The 22505-nt window shown below is 43.6% G+C and overlaps 1 protein-coding gene across 3 annotated transcripts in view; it reads left to right on the top strand.

Moving 5' to 3' along the window:
• The window catches only part of ANO8 (anoctamin 8), a 126342-nt gene that overhangs the window by 74146 nt on the left and 29691 nt on the right, over nucleotides 1–22505 (top strand). For 2 of the 3 annotated variants that reach the window (XM_040417403.1, XM_040417402.1), the window contains exons 10-13: nucleotides 2178–2304; nucleotides 3227–3282; nucleotides 8038–8112; nucleotides 17744–17887. In XM_040417403.1, the coding sequence (XP_040273337.1) occupies nucleotides 2178–2304; nucleotides 3227–3282; nucleotides 8038–8112; nucleotides 17744–17887 (402 nt within the window). The remainder of the gene's footprint in view (nucleotides 1–2177; nucleotides 2305–3226; nucleotides 3283–8037; nucleotides 8113–17743; nucleotides 17888–22505) is intronic. The other variant, XM_040417404.1, reaches the window with a different exon arrangement.

The following is a 22505-nucleotide window of genomic DNA, read 5'->3' as shown; positions in this document are numbered from 1 at the left end:
TGGCCACCATTATTTCCCAGCACTGCCTTAACTCACTTGGGCATGGAGCTCACTAGAGCTTCACAGGTTGCCACTGGAATCCTCTTCCACTCTTCCATGACAACATCACGGAGCTCAAGCACTCTGCCCTGCCTCTATGCTGGATGTTGAATGAGGCATTGGTGTACATTTTGGCCAAAGCGTAATAAGCCACTCATGTAAAATGTAGAGCAGATAACCAGTGGCACTACACCAAACCTAAAATTGTCAGGATGCGACTGCCGAGGAGTGGTGCCTCACGGAGGTGCTCAGCTTGTAGCTGCAGTGAGCATATGTGATAAAAAGAAAAAGAAAACAAAACGAGCGGCACTCACCGTTGATAGGCAGGTTACTTTATTCCATGGCAGGAGGGGGGTGCAAGGGTTGCAGATACAGCAGCAAATAAGCAACAGCCGTTTCGCGCGTGTATGCGCTTCTTCTGGCTTTCCAGATAAGCCACTCACCACGTCAAGGTCTCCTCTATGAGTGGTCCCTAACACTAGTTCCTACCTGTTATGGGCCATGATAGCCACACAGTCCAGGGAGCGCAGGTACAGCATGCACGCCAGGCACACTCTGCTTTTAACCCCGTCCGGTGCCGTGATCGCTTTCATCGGATCCAGGGATGCAAGTACCAACATGCATGCTGAGCCCACTATATACTTCTCCTGGAGCCAAGTGGCTACTGGTAGGCGCTGTAAAAGCTCAGTTTTATACTGACTTTAAAACCATCACGGAGCTGTTGGATGTTAGAGACCTTGCGCTTCCCACCTTCCGTTTAAGGATGCCCCACAGATGCTCAATAGGGTTTAGGTCTGGAGACATGCTTGGCCAGTCCAGCACCTTTACCCTCATTTAATTTAGCAAGGCAGTGGTCGTCTTGGAGGTGTGTTTGGAGTCGTTATTGTGGTGGAATACAGTCCTGCAGCCCAGTTTCTGAAGGGAGGGGATCATGCTCTGCTTCAGTATGTCACAGTATGGTACATGTTGGCATTCATGGTTCCCACCACCATGCTGGACTGTAGGCAAGACACACTTGTCTTTGTACTGCACTTACAAACATTTTAGACTGTCAAAATAATGCATGCCCTGTATCAAATTCTGATTACCTAGATGTATTAATTCTTATGTTTAAATAAAAGTTTAGCAGTGTTCAATATACAGTGTGTATATATATATATATATATATATATATATATATATATATATATAATTTATTTTTTTGTAGCAGCAGTTTTAGGCAGGTGTGGAACAAAAATCCTGTAATGAAAGTCCACATAAAAAAAAAAACTGAAATTTGGAAAAATACTAAAACTTAACAATTTTTGAGGATATGTTATCCTGCTTTCTGTATTGATTTGATATGCTTGAGTTCACTTTCATCACAACAGACATCAATCCACATCAATTCCCTATTGCAGTTACCAATTAGGAGTGTGTTACTACTGACAGATTCACTATAAATCGTATACACTTTATGCACAGAAATAATGCACACAGTGGTGGGCTAACTGAGATATCACAATACAAGGGTAGTGTACACAGTTGGTGTTATGATACATGGCTAATCTACTCAGTAACATTACACCACAATTGCAAAAAAGAGGGGGTCAGTCAGCACATCCCAATGCGCAGGTGCACGCCGCCATGGCTAGAAACACGAAGAAAAAAACCACAATGCAACAGCAATCTGGGGCGTTCTGCCGGCGTTAAGGCACCAGGAGAGGTATAGTATTTGCCAAGAATCTCAAATTTACAAAATAAGCGTAGCATTAGCACCAGAATATTTTCTATTATGGCATTATTGTACGTTTTTTGTATTTGCAGAGTGCTGTTGCATTGTGTGTGTTTTTTTTTTTTTCTTTTTTTTCTTAACATTACATCACAGGAATTATTGGGGATACTGTATGTACACTATGATATACCACACAAATAACGTACAAAAAAAAGTCACTATCTATACTGTGACCTCTCAGCATATCATGCCAATGTTGGGTCATGAGGGAGAAAAGATAATTTCCCTGAATAAACTGGATATCCATATACCATTAATCACAAGAATAAAGACTTAGAACTTTTTAAAGCCCTATAATTGTTTTTGCATTGCTACCTCTTATAGAGCGTTCCAGTATCTGACTACTCTTACTGTTCTTTTGTAGGAGTTCATCCTCAGTATCAGAGAGCTCCCAAGGCTTGTGCGCTTCTTTCCCAAGATCCTTTTGGCTATTATAGTTAGTTCCTGTGATGAGGTGTACAGGAAGATTGCGTATTGGTTAAATGATATGGGTATATGTCATTAACTTGCTTCTTACTGCGATGTCTTATTTTTTACTTCTTTTCATTATATTATTTCTTCATAGTTTCTTTATTGTAATCCGTACATGTCTACCTTTCCTGCCTCATTAAGCTGGTCATAGACAATAGATTCTAGTTGACATATCAGTAGTAATGTATCAAAGCAACTGGACCTGTATTTTCTTTGAGGACATTTCGCTAGTCAAATTGAGAAAACCAATTGGATCACTACCTAAATGTCTTCAAGAGAAAATACAAGTCCAGTTGCTCTGACTTCTTAGTACTGATATACCATGACCTAGGTGAATGAGAACCTTCACAGACATAGTCTACTTGGGACTAAGTCCTTATTCTGATGTCTGTAATAAAAATCATGAATGTTGCTGCTGAGTTTTTAGTACAGCAGTCTGTATGTTCATGTACTATAGGGCATAGACCTGGCGACTTTTGTCTCCAAGTCTGTGTTCTGTAAGACACGGGCCAGAATAGTGCATGCCCTGAGGAAGTGTGAATAGCACCACTTCTATAGGTCCATGTGCAGCCTGTTGTACACACAGACAACATGGATGCAAGTTACATTTGTGTGAATAAGGCCTCAATTCTAGGAAGCCTGACACAGTGCACATAAATCTGCCATTGGGGGAAGCAAAATTCTGACAAGTTGGATTCGTAACTGACAGATCCTTTAACTTTCCATCTGATAAATCCCATAAAATGTCGGTCAGCCATTTACCACCATCTATGTACTAAAATAACATGCATTATCACTGAGCTGAAGTCCTGGTTGATAGCTGCCCCTTAGTTTTATCATACGGCCAGCTTTATTTCTTTGCTATTTTGTTTGACCTCCTAATTCTACAGATTTTTTTTGCCTTTCCCATGTTTATCTGCTTCCTATCCATTTTCTTTACAGAGAATTACCGTTTACAGAGTGCCTATGAGAAACATCTAATCATCAAAATTGTTTTAGTAAGTAATGTTCCAAATAAGTGGGTTGTCTAAAAGGTTCGAGCAAATGTTAGTTTTAAATGTCAACGTAACAGGAATGTCAACTATACTTGTACAAGGGAACACAGGAGATGCAACTGCCTGTAATTTACAAGCCCCTTAATACTTTTTTGCGTTCTCTATGATATGAATTGACATTTGAAGGGGTTGTGCAGTATAATGACAAAGGGTATATGACTGTATACATAGTCAAGTCACATTATTATGACCACTTTCTACATTTGACATTGGCAGCATGTAACTCATGAAGGAAGTCATGGGTAAAAGGGCCAATTTATCAGAGTTGCAAAAAGGAATTATTATTGGCTTTCGGGCCAAGGGTGGCAGTATTTCTGAACGGTTTGTGTGCTGCTGTGGTGAAAGTGGACAAATGGTACCACTGTGAATAAGCGACATGGAAACTGCAGAGCACCACGTGCTATTGATGTGAGAGGTGAACATCAGCTACGAAGGTGCACGAGGGCGGACCGACACATTACAGTGGAGCAGTTCACCGCCAAAATGAACCAGGGGGCTACCAGATGTGTCTAAACAAACAGTTCAGAGAACTCTACTGCGCATGGTGTTCCAAAGCAGACATATAGTCACTGCCCCTCTGCTAATGGAGTTGAATTGTCAGAAAAGGCAATTTTTTGGGCAGTATCAGAATTTGACCTCTGCTGATTGTCAAGTGGTTGCTTCTCCAATTAGTTACGTTATCTGCTTCATCGAACAGATGGGCATTGGCGTGTCAGATGAAAAACATCAGCGAACAAACACCCTACAACCATTGCTGAAAGAACACAAGCTGGTGGTGGGAGCATTATGGTCTGGGAAATGTTTTCGTGGTGTTTTCTTGGCCCACTCATCCATGTGGAAGTCACGCTCAACCGATTTGGGTATGAAAACATCCTTTCAGATTATATATGGCCATATACGCTGATTGTTTTCCCTGGCACGGATGGTATCTTCCAACAAGACAATGTTCTATGTCTAACATCTAGAAATGTCCAACATTGGTTTGAAGAGCATGACCAAGTCTTCCAAGTACTACAATAGCCCCGTAATTCCCCAGGCTTGAACCCAACTGAGCATTTATGGGACCACCTTGATCATTGTGTTTGCTCTATGGATCCTCTTCCACATACCCTCCAGCCGCTGTGAGATGCACTGCAGTCAGCATGGCTCTAGGTACCTGTGGCAACCTATCAGGACCCCTTTAAGTCACTCCCAGTCCAGCTAGCTGCTGTCCGTGCTGCACACGGTGGTTACTCTGGATATTAGCTGGTGGTCACAATAATGTGACTCGATAGTGTATATTTGTCATTATTTTTGTAAAGACTCTTGAACTTGCAGAGAGCTTGAACCAGAGCTGAGGGACTTTACGTCTTGACCAACACAAAGTCTGCTTTGTACAGGCTTCTAATGGCAAACTATTGTATTTTTCGCCCCATAAGACACACTTTTTCCCCCCAAACGTGGGGGAAATGGCCCTGCGTCTTATGGGGCGAATGCTGCTATTTTACATCGCAGCCTGCGATGTATCAGTGGGGAGGGAGTAGGGGCTGGAGTCCAGGAACTTGCGGCGGGGTACGGGGCAGTCCCTGTACTCTTACACCGGGCCCCGCTGCTCACAGCAGTATTTATAAACCGTAATCCTTAACCTCTTAATAACTTTAACTAAAGTTGCGCTCTCCCCTGTATCATCACTTACTAACAAGCATCCGTAGCAGGCAGAGCGGCTGGCAGCGTTACGTCACTCACTGACGTCGCGCGCCTGCTTCATTTATAAAGTGGGAGGAGCAGGCGCGCGACGTCAGTGAGTGACTTAACGCTGCCAGCTGTTCTGCCTGCTACAGATGCTTGTTAGTAAGTGCTGATACAGGGGAGAGCGCAACTTTAGTTAGTTATTAAGAGGTTAAGGATTACATAGTAACATAGTACAAAAGGCCGAAAAAAGACATTTGTCCATCCAGTTCGGCCTGTTATCCTGCAAGTTGATCCAGAGGAAGGCAAAAAACCCTGTGAGGTAGAAGCCAATTTTCTCCACTTTAGGGGAATAAAAAATTCCTTCCCGACTCCAATCAGGCAATCAGAATAACTCCCTGGATCAACGACCCCTCTCTAGTAGCTATAGCCTGTAATATTATTAAGCTCCAGAAATACGTCCAGGCCCCTCTTGAATTCCTTTATTGTACTCACCATCACCACCTCCTCAGGCAGAGAGTTCCATAGTCTCACTGCTCTTACCGTAAAGAATCCTCTTCTATGTTTGTGTACAAACCTTCTTTCCTCCAGACGCAGAGGATGTCCCCTCGTCACAGTCACAGTCCTGGGGATAAATAGCTGATGGGATAGATCTCTGTACTGACCCCTGATATATTTATACATATTAATTAGATCTCCCCTCAGTCGTCTTTTTTCTAAAGTGAATAACCCTAATTTTGATAATCTTTGAGGGTACTGTAGTTGCCCCATTCCAGTTATTACTTTAGTTGCCCTCCTCTGAACCCTCTCCAGCTCTGCTATGTCTGCCTTGTTTACAGGAGCCCAGAACTGTACACAGTATTCCATGTGTGGTCTGACTAGCGATTTGTAAAGTGGTAGGACTATGTTCATATCACGGGAATCTATGCCCCTTCTGATGCAACCCATTATCTTGTTGGCCTTGGCAGCAGCTGCCTGACACTGGTTTTTGCTGTTTAGAAATACTGTTGTGAGCGGCGGGGACACTGTTATGGGAGGGGATCTGTGGTTGACACATATATAGCAGTAATAGAAAGACCAGCACTCCGTAATTTCTATGTTGAAAGAAAATTTCTTTATTCGTCACCCATATGGGTGACGAATAAAGAAATTTTCTTTCAACATAGAAATTACTGAGTGCTGGTCTTTCTATTACAAGTATAATGGGATTCGACCTGCTGACCGCGCACCTGGACCCTGAAGGAAGCAGAGTGCCGTCCATTTGTTTCTAATCAATACATATATAGCAGTGTCATCCACAGATCTCCCCCATAAGTGCCATCCACAGATCTGCCACCCCGTAACGGTGCCATCCACAGATCTGCCACCCCGTAACGGTGCCATCCACAGATCCGCCACCCCGTAACGGTGCCATCCACAGATCCGCCACCCCGTAACGGTGCCATCCACAGATCCGCCACCCCGTAACGGTGCCATCCACAGATCCGCCACCCCGTAACGGTGCCATCCACAGATCCGCCACCCCGTAACGGTGCCATCCACAGATCCGCCACCCCGTAACGGTGCCATCCACAGATCCGCCACCCCGTAACGGTGCCATCCACAGATCCGCCACCCCGTAACGGTGCCATCCACAGATCCGCCACCCCGTAACGGTGCCATCCACAGATCCGCCACCCCGTAACGGTGCCATCCACAGATCCGCCACCCCGTAACGGTGCCATCCACAGATCCGCCACCCCGTAACGGTGCCATCCACAGATCCGCCACCCCGTAACGGTGCCATCCACAGATCCGCCACCCCGTAACGGTGCCATCCACAGATCCGCCACCCCGTAACGGTGCCATCCACAGATCCGCCACCCCGTAACGGTGCCATCCACAGATCCGCCACCCCGTAACGGTGCCATCCACAGATCCGCCACCCCGTAACGGTGCCATCCACAGATCCGCCACCCCGTAACGGTGCCATCCACAGATCCGCCACCCCGTAACGGTGCCATCCACAGATCCGCCACCCCGTAACGGTGCCATCCACAGATCCCCTATAACTGTCACGGATGTAGTAGGGGAGAACACCAAAAGACAATCAAAAAGGAAGGGGAAAGACACTAGGCCTCAGCGCTAGGGAAGGAAAAGGGTCACCACCTATAAAACCCTGCTCCTGGCCCTAACTCCTAGCCGTATGGGCACCTCTTGATGGTAGAGATACCCATACACGGGAACCTAGAAAACCCTGGTGACCCTCAGATGCCCTAAAGATAATGACAGGGCAGAGACCAAGTGAAGGAACTAGGGGGGGAATACACGACAAGCGGAAAACTTAACTTCAGAGGATGAAGGATGAAGGATGAACAGGACTTCAACACGAACTACACTCCAGCTCTTCCAAGACCAAATGAAGCTATCCCAAGCAAGGAGTGATGGGAAAAGTCAGACTAAATAGGGTGTGGTAGAGGTCACATGATCCATACCTGAACAGGAGGTGTGGACATACCAGCAACACACAGACAAAGTGAAACCAAAAGAGGCTGTCAGATCACTAATGCATAGATAATCTTTCAGACCTTCTGGGATGTCACAGATGTGACAATAACAGTGCCATCCACAGATCTCCCCCCCCCCCCCCCCCCATAACAGTGCCATCCACGGATCCCCTCCATAACCGTGCGTCATCCACAGATCTCCCCCCCCCCCCCCATAATCGTGTCATGCACAGACCACCATTAGTTCAAAAGCACACCTTTTGGTTAAAAAAATTTTTTTTCTTATTTTCCTCCTCAAAAACTTAGGTGCGTCTTATAGGGCGAAAAATACGGTATTTGTCTTCATTAACAAGGTCTGCTATTGCAGTTCAGCATGTTTTACTTGAATAGGGTTGAACTGTAATACCTGCATTGTCTATGGACAGACATAGCACTGTTTAAGAAAAAAATGCAAATGCTTTTTCTATTCCTGGATAACCCATTTAAGACCAAAATTGTTTGTGGAAGCTTGTTACAAGTTGTATCTTTTTTTTCTTTTTTTTAGTTCCAGTTTGTAAATTCCTACCTGAGTCTTTTCTACATTGGTTTCTACCTCAAAGACATGGAGCGACTTACGGAGGTCAGTGGGAGCATCCTTCTCTGGCTTTACCTTTTTATGTTTGCATTTATAGTTCAGTCAGTGTTGGTCTTGTGATTATTTGACATTTGAACCATTGCTTCTTAACATGTTACCACTGACCTATGTGCACGAACACTGCATGTTTTAACCAATAAAACATGCTTTAGCTTTACTGTTTAATTAAAGCCAAGATGAATTATATGACCTTACCGACGGTTGAATAGATGTGAGAATATATATACACAGAGTACAACCAATCCGTTTTTGCACAGTGACGTGGTTTGTAGGATTGGCTCTTTATTCCATCCCTCTAGATCTGTAATAAGATGGTGATTACTATCATCTAGATGTCCTGTTTGGATCCTTCATTTGGTTGTTCATGCATCCTTTTTTGTGGCGCAGCTCACTTGATGCCATTTTACTAGCTTCTCATCATGTTCAAGGTCACTGTTTGATGGGATGGACATGCATGTCTGGGAAATGCAATGGCTTAAAGGATAAGTTCAGCGTTCATCATTTTTGGTCTAGAAATACCCTGCTAATAAAGGATTGTTCTACTGTAGAATGTCTATCTTTGGCTGTAACTCTTCATTTACTGTAGATGCTGAGTCTTGCTCCTCTTAGGCTACTTTCACACTGGCGTTTTGGCTTTCCGTTTGTGAGATACGTTCAGGGCTCTCACAAGCGGTCCAAAATGGATCAGTTTTGCCTTAATGCATTCTGAATGGAAAAGGATCCGCTCAGAATGCATCAGTTTGCCTCCGTTCAGTCTCCATTAGGCTCTGGAGGCGGACACCAAAACGCTGCATGCAGCGTTTTTCTGTCCGCGATGTGGTGCGGAGCAAGATGGATCCGTCCTGGCACATAATGTAAGTCAATGGGGGACGGATCCATTTTCTCTGACACAACAGAAAACTGATCCGTCCCCTATTGACTTTCAGTAGTGTTCAAGACGGATCCGTCATGGCTATAGAAGACCTAATACAAACGAATCCGTTCATGACGGATGCATGCGGTTCTATTGTAACGGAAGCGTTTTTGCAGATCCTTGACGGATCTGCAAAATACGCTAATGTGAAAGTAGCCTTATGTTGCTATTCCAGGCTGTATATTGCACAGTCATCTCTAATACCATATCTGCCACCTCCCCTCTACCTGTGTATTGCAATCCCAGTTCAATTGCAGTTAATCATTCACTACTTTCAATCAATGCTGAGGTTCTGTGAGGTAGCAGGCGGATCAAAACTCAGTAACCCTTACCATTTAGTTCTTTACAGTCAAGCTTCTGGCCGGTATGTGCATTTTCTGCATGCATGTGGTAAATTGCATTAAATTCATTGGGCTGCCTACATCTTGATCAACAGTGACCAGATTAAAACAGAATCACATGTCGGAGGTTCTCTACTCACTTTGATCTCTTAAACCAACTGTCCAGGCAGGATCTTTAAAATGATACGGGGATGATTACCTTTTATTTTGGCAGCATTTTAGGTCAGCTTAGGATATAGGGGTCATCTGTGACTACATTTTAGCTACAGTGCCTATAGGGAGTCTGAGGTAGTCTGAGACACACCCCCTGTCTTATTCATTGGTCCATGCTGCTGCTGCTTCCTCTCCCTCTCTGCAGCTCTGCCTCCTTTGATTGGCTGCTGTGTATAAATAAAAGCCTATCACAGGCTCACCATAACGTCTGTGCATGGAGAGAGGCTTTAGATTAGGGCAGAATGAATATAAAGTACATATTCCCAAACTACCAGTGTGAAACGGTCAGTGCTGCAAATATAGCGAGGTTAATGATCCTTAAGGCTTCTTTCCACAGGCCAACTGAGCAGGTACTTTCTCGGTAATTGCCCATCATTAAGCAGAATTACATGTAGCAATCATCTCCGCTGTATGGGGAAAAGCTATCGCTACCATGTTCACTTGTCTACATACAGATCAGTGGTTTACACAGGACAATCTGTTGCTCAGAAATTTGAGATATTGGGTGCTACAACAACGATGCTTTCACCCAATGAACAAGCATTTGCTGATTCATCAGCTGCTCAGTGGCACCTGTATACAGGGCAATTATGGGGAATGAGCATTCGTACAAACTGTCATTCCTAATAATCAGCCCATGTAAAAGGGTCGTCGAGGAACCTGGCGGGTCGCTTTAAGGAATGGCCACCATTAATTTAGTGGTCTTCTGTTCAGGAAAGATGTAGTGACACCAGTTTACCTTAATAGACAAGTGAAACAATATACCTTTTTGGTAGCACTGTGTGTCATAGAATGAATAAGTGGATATGTTACCCGTAACACAGAAAAAGATACTTTTAGACATATTAGATTATATAAAATTTATCAACCATATTTCATTTAATAGTTAGCCCACAAATTCAAAACTTTTTTTTTTTTACTAACATAGCTGGAGAATACAGTGGATATAAAAAGTCTACACACTCCTGTTAAAATGTCAGGTTTCTGTTATGTAAAAAAATGAGACAAAGATAAATCATTTCAGAACTTTTTCCACCTTTTAATGTGACCTATAAACTGTACAACTCAATTGAAAAACAAACTGAAATCTTTTAGGTAGAGGGAAGACAAATGATAAAAATAAAATATGGTTGCATAAGTGTGCACACCCTTAACCCCTTTGGGACACAGCTTTATTTCACCTTAAGGACCAGGCCATTTTTTTGCAAATCTGACCAGTGTCACTTTAAGTGGTGATAACTTTAAAACGCTTTGACTTATCCAGGCCATTCTGAGATAGTTTTTTCGTCACATATTGTACTTCATGACACTGGTAAAATGAAGTAAAAAAAAAAAACATTTTTATTTATAAAAAAAATACCAAATTTAGCAAAAATTTGTAAAAAAACAATTAGCAAATTTCCAAGTTTCAATTTCTCTACTTCTATAATACATAGTAATACCTCCAAAAATAGTTATTACTTTACAATCCCCATATGTCTACTTCATGTTTGGATCATTTTGGGAATGATATTTTATTTTTGGGGGATGTTACAAGGCTTAGAAGTTTAGAAGCAAATCTTGAAATTTTTCAGAAATCTTCCAAAACCCAATTTTTAGGGACCAGTTCAGGTCTGAAGTCACTTTGCGAGGCTTACATAATAGAAGGGTTAACAGCCAAACAAGACTGTATCTTTATTGCCCTGACTCTGCCGTTTACAGAAACACCCCAACACCCCATATGTGGTCGTATACTACTGTACGGCCACACGGCGGGGCGTAGAGGGAAAAAAGTGCTGTGTGGTTTTTGGAGGGCTGATTTTTATGGACCGGTTTATTTACACAGTGTCCTGTTTCAACCCCCCTGATGCACCCCTGGAGTAGAAACTCCCTAAAAGTGACCCCATTTTGGAAACTACAGGATAAGGTGGCGGTTTTGTTGGGACTATTTTTAGGGTACATATGATTTTTGGTTGCTCTATATTACATTTTTGTGAGGTAAGGTTACCAAAAATTGAAATTCTGAAATTTCATCTCCATTTGCCATTAACTTGAGTGACACCTAAAGGGTTAATAAGGTTTGAATACCTTGAGGGGTGTAGTTTCTTAGATGGGGTCACTTTTAGGGAGTTTCTACTCTAGGGGTGCATCAGGGGGGCTTCAAAAGGGACATGGTGTCAATAAAAAAGGCCATCAAAAAATCAATGTCTGTCCTTTCCTTTTGCGCCCTGCCTTTTAGTGATACTGCAGTTTACAGAAACGCCACATCTGTGGTCATAAACTGCTGTATTAGGGTAATATTAAGTTTTGGTTGTTAACCCTTGCTTTGTTACTGGAAAAAACTGATTGAAATGGAAAAGTGGCAAAAATAGCTGTTTTGGCACAGTCCTTATTTTTATTTTTTAACCGTGTTAATCTGGGGGGTTAGGTTGTGGGGTATTTTTAAAGAGAAGATTCTTACGGACGCGGGGATACCTAATAAGTCTACTTTTTTTTACATTTATTTAAGTTTTAGACTATTATCCTTTTTGATACAAAATTTTTTTTTTGGTATCTCGAAAGTCTGAGTCTTTTTTCTGCCGATTTATCTTATGTAGGGGCTCAGTTTTTTGCGGGATGAGAGGACGGTTTTATTGGCACTATTTTGGGGGCTATATGACTTTTTGATCGCTTGCTATTAAACTTTTTGTTATGTAAGGAGACAAAAAAAAATTTTTTTTTTGCACCTCTTTTTTTTTTTTTTTTTGGACCGTGTTAATCTGGGGGGTTAGGTCATGGGGTATTTTTATAGAGGAGATTATTACCGATGGGGAGATACCTAATTTGTATACTTTTTTTTATTATTTTAGTTTTTACAATTTATTTTTTTGGTGTCTCAAGTCTGAGAACCATAGTTTCTTTATCCGATTGTCAGTGGCTACATTGGGATATAAATTTAGTACTCCATGGAAGTGTGGTACTCCCTGAAGCAACCAATAATGCAGAGGCCCGGATGATCGGGGCACGTGTCACATTGAGTAGTGGTGTCCTTCCGTATCCCCCTCCTGTGACACACTCTGCATCTTTTTTGGGCCCGTCCCTCCTTTCCAGTATGGGGGACCACACCTGGAAAGTGTTGGCCAGGGACAATCCGGGTGCCTCCAGTTCCCGAGGTACTCCGGCCTGCTCTTTCCCGGTCCGAAAAGATCAGGGCCTTGAGGACTGCCTCATAGAACTGAAGGAATGTCCCTGTGTTGCCAGCGCTCCGGGACAACACAAAAGAGTTGTACAAGGCAACCTGTACCAAGTAGACCGCAACTTTTTTGTACCATGCCCGGGTTTTGCGCATGGCATTATATGGCTTGAGGACTTGATCAGAGAGATTAACTCCTCCCATATACCGATGGTAGTCGACGATACAATCGGGCTTGAGGACCGTTGCCGCGGTACCTTGCACAGGGACAGGGGTGATGCCGTTACCATGAATTGTGGACAGTACAAGGACATCCCTCTTGTCCTTATATCTGACCAGCAACAGGTTTTCACTGGTAAGGGCATGGGTCTCACCCCTGGGGATAGGTACCTGGAGGGGGTGGGCAGGGAGGCCACGTTGATTTTTCCGCACTGTCCCAAAAGCGGACGTGGATCTGGCGGCGAGGGACTGGAACAAGGGGATACTAGTATAAAAGTTATCCACGTAAAGGTGGTAACCCTTATCTAGCAGTGGGTCCATAAGGTCCCACACAAGTTTCCCGCTAACACCCAGAGTGGGGGGACATTCTGGGGGTTGAATACGGGAATCTCGCCCCTCGTACACACAAAACTTGTAAGTGTACCCTGAGGTACTCTCACAAAGTTTGTACAGCTTCACGCCATACCTCGCCCGCTTTGAGGGAACATACTGGCGGAAAATGAGTCTCCCCTTGAACGCAATGAGAGACTCTTCAACCGCGACCTCCCTTCCAGGTACATAGGCCTGTACAAATTTGGCCCCAAAGTGATCGATAACCGGCCTGATTTTGTACAGGCGGTCATAGGCATGATCACCTCGGGGGCGGGGGGGGGTGATGCTTGCAGGCATTTCCGGATGGCCTCAAGCCGGGAGCGTGTCATGGCCGTACTGTAAAGTGGGGTCTGGTAGAGGACGTCCCCACTCCAGTAATGCCTGACACTAGGTTTCTTGACTAGGCCCATATGCAGCACGAGGCCCCAAAATGTCCTCATCTCGTCTGCACTGACCGGCGTCCAGCCACCGGGCCTAGCCAAAAAGGAGCCCGGGTGTTGAGCAACGAACTGTTGGGTGTACAGGTTCGTCCGCTCCACCATTAGATTTACCAGTTGGTCACTGAAAAAATGACTAAAAAAGTCATATTCAGTGAAGCCCACTGTGGAAATCTGTATTCCTGGTTGGCCTACAAAATCTGGAATCACAGGCTCAAATCGCTCTGGGGTATACCGGACAAGTTCACCGGCAGGGGGCTCCGGTGGATTTAACTGATGGGCCGGAAAACTAGTACGAGCCTCAGAGCTGTTTGTACTAGGGTGGGCCACAGGGTCCCTAACATGGCGGTCCCCTTGCTCCGCCTGGCGGCGTCATCGCTAGATGAGGAGGAGGACGCAGATGACAACAGGAAAGTGGGGTCATCCTCGTCCTCACTGGGACTCTCTGACTCTGAGGCAAGCTGGGCGTATGCCTCCTTGGCCGAGAACATCCGGCGGGCCATAGGGGAGTGTGTGTATGTGCGTGCGTGTAAATCTTTATTTGGTGTGCGTGCGTGTGGGGGCACAGCTGTTCACGGACTTATCCCTAAAACTAAAAAAATAAATAAAAAATAACAAAAAAAAAGGGCAAAAAATGTAAAAAAAAATATATATATTCAAAACCGCTGATCAGCCGTCCTAAGTTGATCAGTGGTGGGGTGTGCGATGAGCTAACAGTGGCCGGACGCTAAGAGTGCCGGCCACAGTCAGCGTACGCACACGAAAAAAAAAAAAAAGCCTGCGCCCCCAAAAAGTTGTGGCAGGGGGTCAAGCGTCGGCACCCCTGAGGGGTCTAGATGCAATAAAACTTTTTTTTCCCCACTAACTTTCCCTTTTATATCCCTGCCTAGCCCAACCTTTGCCTAGTCCTACCCTAATTACCTGTCTGATCAGATGGGGGGTGCTGGGGCACAGATCGGGTCCTTGGGGCAAGGATGGGTGCTGGGGCACAGATCGGGTGATGCTGGCTCAGATCCGACACGTGCACTGCAGCGCTCCCCTCTCCTCCGCTCCGGGACACAAAAGGAGGAGGAGAGGAGCGCTGCCAAGGTTTGAATCGCCCGCCCGCCCACCTACCAATCAGAGGCGATCCTGAGAGGTGATGTCACATCACCTCTCAGGATCGCAGGATGGTGATTGGTGGGGTAAAATCACACCACCGATCACCATCCTGTTCCGGGTTATCGAGTCCTCAGAGACCCGAATAACCCGGAAACGCAGCAAACCGCAGGTCTGAATTGACCTGCGGTTTGCTGCGATCGCCGACATGGGGGGGGGGTCACAGAACCCCCCGGCGCATCTAGCCAAGGTGTCTGCTCAATGATTTAAGCAGGCACCGGGTTCCGATCACTGCCCGCCGGGCAGCGGTGGTCGGAACTATACATGACGTACCGGTACGTCATGTGTCCTTAAGTACCGGGACAACATGCCGTACCGGTACGTCATGTGTCCTAAAGAGGTTAAACTAATACTTTGTTGAATCACCTTTTGATTTTATTATTATTATTATTATTATTATTATTGATCAGTCTTTTTTGGTATGAGTCTATCAGAATGGCACATTTTGACGTGGCAAGGTTTGCCCACTCTTCTTTGCAAAAACACTCCAAATCTGTCAGATTGTGAGGGCATCGCCTGTGCACAGCCCTCTTCAGATCACCCCACAGATTTTCAATCTGATTCAGGTCTGGGCTCTGGCTGGGCCATTCCAAAACTTTAATCTTCTTCTGGTGAAGCCATTCCTTTCTTGATTTGGATGTATGCTTTGGGTCGTTGTCATGCTGAAAGATGAAGTTCCTCTTCATGTTCAGCTTTCTAGCAGAAGCCTGAAGGTTTTGTGCCAATATTGACTGGTATTTGTAACTGTTCATAATTCCCTCTAGCTTAACTAAGGCCCCAGTTCCAGCTGAAGGAAAAACAGCCCCAAAGCATGAGGCTGCCACCACCATGCTTCACTGTGGGTATGGTGTTCTTTTGGTGATGTGCAGTGTTGTTTTTGCGCCAAACATATCTTTTGGAATTATGGCCAAAAAGTTCAACCTTGGTTTCATCAGACCATAACACCTTTTCCCACATGCTTTTGGGAGACTTCAGATGTGTTTTTGCAAAATGTAGCTTTCGTCTTGCCACTCTACCCCATAGCCCAGACATATGAAGAATACGGGAGATTGTTGTCACATGTACCACACAGCCAGTACTTGCCAGATATTCCTGCAGCTCCTTTAATGTTGCTGTAGGCCTCGTGGTAGCCTTCCAGACCAGTTTTCTTCTCGTCTTTTCATCAATTTTGGAGGGACGTCCAGTTCTTGGTAATGTCACTGTTGTGCCATATTTTCTCCACTTGATGATGACTGTCTTCACTGTGTTCCATGGTATATCTAATGCCTTGGAAATTATTTTGTACCCTTCTCCTGACTGATACCTTTTAACAATGAGAGCCCTCTGATGCTTTGGAAGCTCTCTGTGGACCATGGCTTTTGCTGTGGGATGCGACTAAGAAAATTTCAGGAAAGACCAACTAGAGCAGCTGAACTTTATTTGGGGTTAATCACAGGCACTTTAAATGATGGCAGGTGTATGCTGACTCCTATTTAACATGATTTTGAATGTGATTGCTTAATTCTGAACACAGCTACATCCCCAGTTATAAGAGGGTGTGCACATTTATGCAACCACATTATTTTAGTTTTTTTACGTTTTCTCCACCTAAAAGATTTCAGTTTGTTTTTCAATTGAGTGGTACAGTTTATAGGTCACATTAAAGGTGGAAAAAGTTCTGAAATGATTTATCGTTGTCTCATTTTTTTTACATCACAGAAACATGACATTTTAACAGGGATGTGTAGACTTTTTATATCCACTGTACATATAGCATGTATGAAAGAAATATAGCTATATACAGGTACTTCTATGAATTCAGAAGTTGGGACTAATGACTTAAAGGTGCCTGAGCCGCTTTACCTGCTTTACTATAAGTTCACTACACCAGAAAAGGAAGACAGCAGGGACACTACTGAGCATGTTAGTACACCACTGAATGCAGGAGAAGGTGAACCAGTAGGATAAACTGCAGGGGGCACTACCAGACACAAAAATGTACATAAAGAAAAACACCACTGAGTAGATAGCATTTCAGTAAAATGATGCCTATCTGCCATCAAACGTAGATGGGGATGACAGGTCAGTTCTGTGAACTTTATAACTTAAAGGGGTTCAGCTGTATGAGGAGGTGCAGTGTGCATGTGTCATCTATCTTCCTGCTAAGTCTATGTTTATGGCAAAGCAGGAAGAGAAGGGAGACTGCACGTGCCTCCTCCTCATACAGCTGATCGGTGGGGTGTCGGACCCTTGCTAATCTGATATTGATGACCTATCTTGAGGATAGGTCCTCAATATTAAGTCTGGAGAACCAGTTTAATACTAGAATCCTTCCCTTCCCTTTTTACATCTATCTGTCAAGGCTGAAGTAAATAATGTACAGAACAGCACAATCTATATCATCATATATAATACATGGCATTACGGACCTTTAAGATAAAACCTATACATTGATGCAGCAAATATAACAAAAAATATAGTGCTTTCACCATTGTAGTTTAACAGCACTACTGTTGAGGCTCGTGTTATTTTAGCAGCTGCACAGGCCACTGCAGTGCTGTATCATGCTGGTTACTCTGATTTCGACACATTGCAGAATGGATTTTGTTCGCTAAGTGTGTGAAACAATCCATAAGTTTGAAGTGCACAACCCAGGAACCCATCCGGTTATCTTTCTAGTCTAAAAAACACAAACATGTGATTCTGTGTTAACCCTTTCATTTCTGTTCTTTTCTTCCACTTTTCATTGTTTATTCTCCTTTTCTTTCCTTTCTCTCTCTTTTCCCTTATGTTTTCCTTCACCTTACACCTTCCTTTCCCGACCTCCCTGCAGCTCCTGCTCGTTTTCTCTCTACCCCAAAGCTTCACCCGTCAGATTAAAGATGCCCTTCTCCCTTTCCTCACCCTCCAGTTTCACCTGTTCCTCATCGTCCTCAGGGGGCTTCTCAGATCAGCCTGGCGCTTCATCAGGTCTAAAGTATGAGAATGGGAGGTGGAGTAGTGGATCCATCCACCGTTACACTGTTTGATAAGCTTTTTTTTAGGATAGGCAAACCGGGTTAAAATATCAAACCTTGTACTAGGGCAGAATAATGGTCATAGTTCTAGGTCAGTCTTACTCTGGTGCACTTATTTGGGAAGTCCTTAGACCTTTTAGGATACTAATTCACAGTTCTGCTTTATTGTTACCAGCGTGCGGTGCCTTAAAATTCATAAGTTGCAGTAACATTATAGAGCCCACTAGGCTTAGTCACCGGGTTATTGAAAACACATAATGCTGAGATCAGCCCAAACGATTCAAAAATCTAAACACTCCAAAAAAGAGTACTAAACACATCCATGTGTAAACATAGAAAGTCTTTATTAGATTAACATAACTTGTAACATGTATAAAAACAGCAGCAAGGAAGGGGGAAACCTTCAGTGAGGAACCAAAACGGCCCTAGAGAGGGCTGAGGGGTCAACACACAAGGGCATACAAAGTTGCAGAGTAAACCACACAAAAAGCCGACATGAAGTAATATAGCCCCCAGACATATAAGTCCGATAATAAGGCAGAAAAACAGGCTATGTGTGGAAGTAAAAGGCAATAACTACCCCAAGGTGCGTGTTGATCCCTCAGCCGCCGCCTCCTCCCGACGTTGTTTCGCCCAGTGAAAACTGTCTTCTTCCGGGGACCTCTCTAGGGCTGTTTTGGTTCCTCACTGAAGGTTTCCCCCTTCCTTGCTGCTGTTTTTATACATGTTACAAGTTATGTTAATCTAATAAAGACTATGTTTACACGTGGATGTGTTTAGTTCTATTTTTTTGGAGTGTTTAGTAACATTATAGGGTCAAGTAAATAGCAGATTCCGTTAGACTTTTGGATATCAGAATAGAATGTAATGCATGATCGAAGGGGAGACTTCTAAAGGCTGACATTTTCTACACCAGTCTCGTTATCTCCTGCACCACTGGAGGATGGATTTAACTTATGACTAAGTGCACACCTCTTTGTATAAATTAAGTATGTCCTTCAGCAGTCCATGAGCCTACAATCAAATCTGGCATAATTGATGATAAATCTGCCAGGGTAAAATTTTTGTGCAAATGGCATCTAAAAGTTGCTAACCCTCTGTTTGCAACTTTTTTTACTCCAGTTTTCTGGCTTAAGGGGTTGACATAGTAAATTTCTTACCTAATGTAGAATTAAACTGTAAGAACTCCAAAACTAATGTTTATTTTTAATGAGAAATTGAGAGCATTGAAATTTAGATCAGAACATAATTAAAATATGACATAAATGTCCGAAAGTTGTGGATACCAGAACTGGCTTGACTGTCACATGCTTGGTTGTTTGCTTAATGTTCACATCGTGTTTTTGGCCTCTGTTTAATGTATTTCCCAGGATGTGTATGTTAAATGGATGACTGTGACACATGCCATAAAGTGGCATCCACCATCTATAGGGTCCCATTGTAAAAAGAAAAAAAAAAGATATCAAGAGCATGATGTGAACCCAGCCTTACTAAAGTAAACTTTAAAGAGAACCTCTTATGGAAAATGCAGTGCAGTCTGCAGGCAATATGTTATAGCGCAGAAGAAGCAGAGCAGATTAACTCAAGTTACAGTATTAGGCTAGGGCTATACGACGACATGTGTAGCACCAATGTCGCGCGACAATTTTTATAATGATAGTCTATGGTGTCGCGACACGACAGTAGCAAAAAATCCATCAAAGATGGATTTTTCTGCGAGTGTCGCAGTGCGAAACCATAGACTATCATTATAGAAATTGTCGTGCGACATCAATGTCGCAGTGTAGTTGTGCCCTATGTGTCGCGCGACACATGTCGTCGTGTAGCCCTGGCCTTAAAGGGTTTGTCTGCTTTATTTATCCTAAGGATAGGTCATCAATATCAGATTAGCGGGGGGCTGACACACTGAACCCCAGCCGATCAGCCCCGTGCAAGCGCAGCCTTCCCATCATTGTTTACCTGCTCACGTCGCAGCGGTGTGCAGGTGTAATTACAAGTAAGCCATCCCATTCACTTCAATGGGACAGCTCGATCCTGTACACTTTAAATAGGTAGGATCCATCCCATTGAAGTGAATGGGACGACTTACTTGTAATTACACCGGCTCACTGCTGCGTTTGCGATGGCGAGAAGATAAACAATAAAGGGAAGGCAGCGCTCGCCCAGAGTCAGACCCCCACCAATATGATATTGGTGACCTATCCTAAGGATAGCTCATCAATATAAATAAAGCAGGCAACCCCTTTAATTGGTTCTGGGATGACCATTGTAAGTGAAACTTGAGTTTCTAACTCAATGGAAAACTAGCAATTGGTTTCAAAGCCCCAAATTGTCAGATAAGAGAAAATGAAGATTTAAGAAAAAGAAGCGGATAACTAAGACAGATAAAGCAAGTCCTTACATATAATAGTCAGGAATAGCTGCTGGGAGCTGTAAATCACTCCCAATGATGAGGACAGGAGTTTCCTCAGGATCCTGTATAGCACACTGTACCAGAAACATAAAATGGAGCATTCTCTGTGTAAGTGTGTGTACATAGATAGCTGTCAGTCACTGATGGCTGTACACAGGGAGGTGTTATCAGTGATTGATAGCATTCTCTGTGTAAGTGTGTATACAGAGATAGCTGTCAGTCACTGATGGCTGTACACAGGGAGGTGTTATCAGTGATTGATAGCATTCTCTGTGTAAGTGTGTATACATAGATAGCTGTCAGTCACTGATAGTTGTACACATGGAGGTGTTGTCAGTGATTGATAGCATTCTCTGTGTAAGTGTGTGTAGAAAGAGGTGTTATCAGTGTTTGATAACATTCCTTCTGAATACAGAGCTATCAGTCACTGATAAGACCTCCACCGTGTGGAACTAAACTGAAAATGCAATAATTTAAATGTATTACATCTTTTGCCGAATCTTTTCCCACAAAACTGTGTCAATCTGCTCAGCTTCTCCTGCTCTATAATATACTGCCTGCAGATTCCACTGCACGTTATGGTAACAGGTTCTTCAATAATGAGTGAAGAATGCATGCATTTGATAAAGAGTGCAGGATTCACCTCTTTCTTGGCTGCCATTTTGCATTGACATGAGGGCCACCAAAAAAGGACCTTCACCTATATGAATTTTAAGAATGACAGTGGTCAGAATACCAGTTATAAAGAGAATATCTTGTTTAATTTTAGTGCCATTTATTATATTTAACACTGTACAGACAATACATGCTTTATGAATAGGAGTCAGTTGACAGAAAAGTTAGTCACCAGTAAGTGATGGAGTACAGTCCCTCGGAGACTAGGTTGTGACATGGGAGATGCATACAGAGCCTTATACGTGTCTACAGTCGTGGCCAAAATATGACACAAATATTAGTTTTCACAAAGTTTGCTGCTAAACTGATTTTAGATCTTTGTTTCAGTTGTTTCTGTGATGTAGTGAAATATAATTACACACACTTCATACGTTTCAAAGGATTTTATCAACAATTACATGACATTTATGCAAAGAGTCAGTATTTGTAGTGTTGGCCCTTCTTTTTCAGGATCTCTGCAATTCGACTGGGCATTCTTTCAATCAACTTCTGGGCCAATTCCTGACTGATAGCAACCCATTCTTTCATAATCCCTTCTTGGAGTTTGTCAGAATTAGTGGGTTTTTGTTTGTCCACCCGCCTCTTGAGGATTGACCACAAGTTCTCAATGGGATTAAGATCTGGGAAGTTTCCAGGCCATGGACCCAAAATGTCAACGTTTTGGTCCCCGAGCCACTTAGTTATCACTTTTACCTTATGGCACGGTGCTCCATCATGCTGGAAAATGCATTGTTCTTCACCAAACTGTTGTTGAATTGTTGGAAGAAGTTGCTGTTGGAGAATGTTTTGGTACCATTCTTTATTAATGGCTGTGTTTTTGGGCAAAATTGTGAGTGAGCCCACTCCCTTGGATGAGAAACAACCCCACACATGAATGGTCTCAGGATGCTTTACTGTTGGCATGACACAGGACTGATGGTAGCGCTCACCTTTTCTTGTCCGGACAAGCCTTTTTCCAGATGCCCCAAACAATCGGAAAGAGGCTTCATCGGAGAATATGACTTTGCCCCAGTCCTCAGCAGTCCATTCACCATACTTTCTGCAGAAGATCAATCTGTCCCTGATGTTTTTTTTTTAGATAAGTGGCTTCTTTGCTGCCCTTCTTGACACCAGGCCATCTTCCAAAAGTCTTCGCCTCACTGTGCGTGCAGATGCGCTCACACCTGCCTGCTGCCATTCCTGAGCAAGCTTTGCACTGGTGGCACTCCGATCCCGCAGCTGAATCCTCTTTAGGAGATGATCCTGGCGCTTGCTGGACTTTCTTGGACGCCCTGAAGCCTTCTTAACAAGAATTGAACCTCTTTACTTGAAGCTCTTGATGATCCTATAAATTGTTGATTGAGGTGCAATCTTAGTAGCCACAATATCCTTGCCTGTGAAGCCATTTTTATGCAACGCAATGATGGCTGCACGCGTTTCTTTGCAGGTCACCATGGTTAACAATGGAAGAACAATGATTTCAAGCATCACCCTCCTTTTAACATGTCAAG

This window comes from Bufo bufo, chromosome 2, assembly GCF_905171765.1.
Source record: "Bufo bufo chromosome 2, aBufBuf1.1, whole genome shotgun sequence".
Classification (NCBI taxonomy): Eukaryota; Metazoa; Chordata; class Amphibia; order Anura; family Bufonidae; genus Bufo; species Bufo bufo.
The sequence above is the reverse complement of the archived record's forward strand: the minus strand, read 5'-3'. Positions and strand labels throughout refer to the sequence as shown.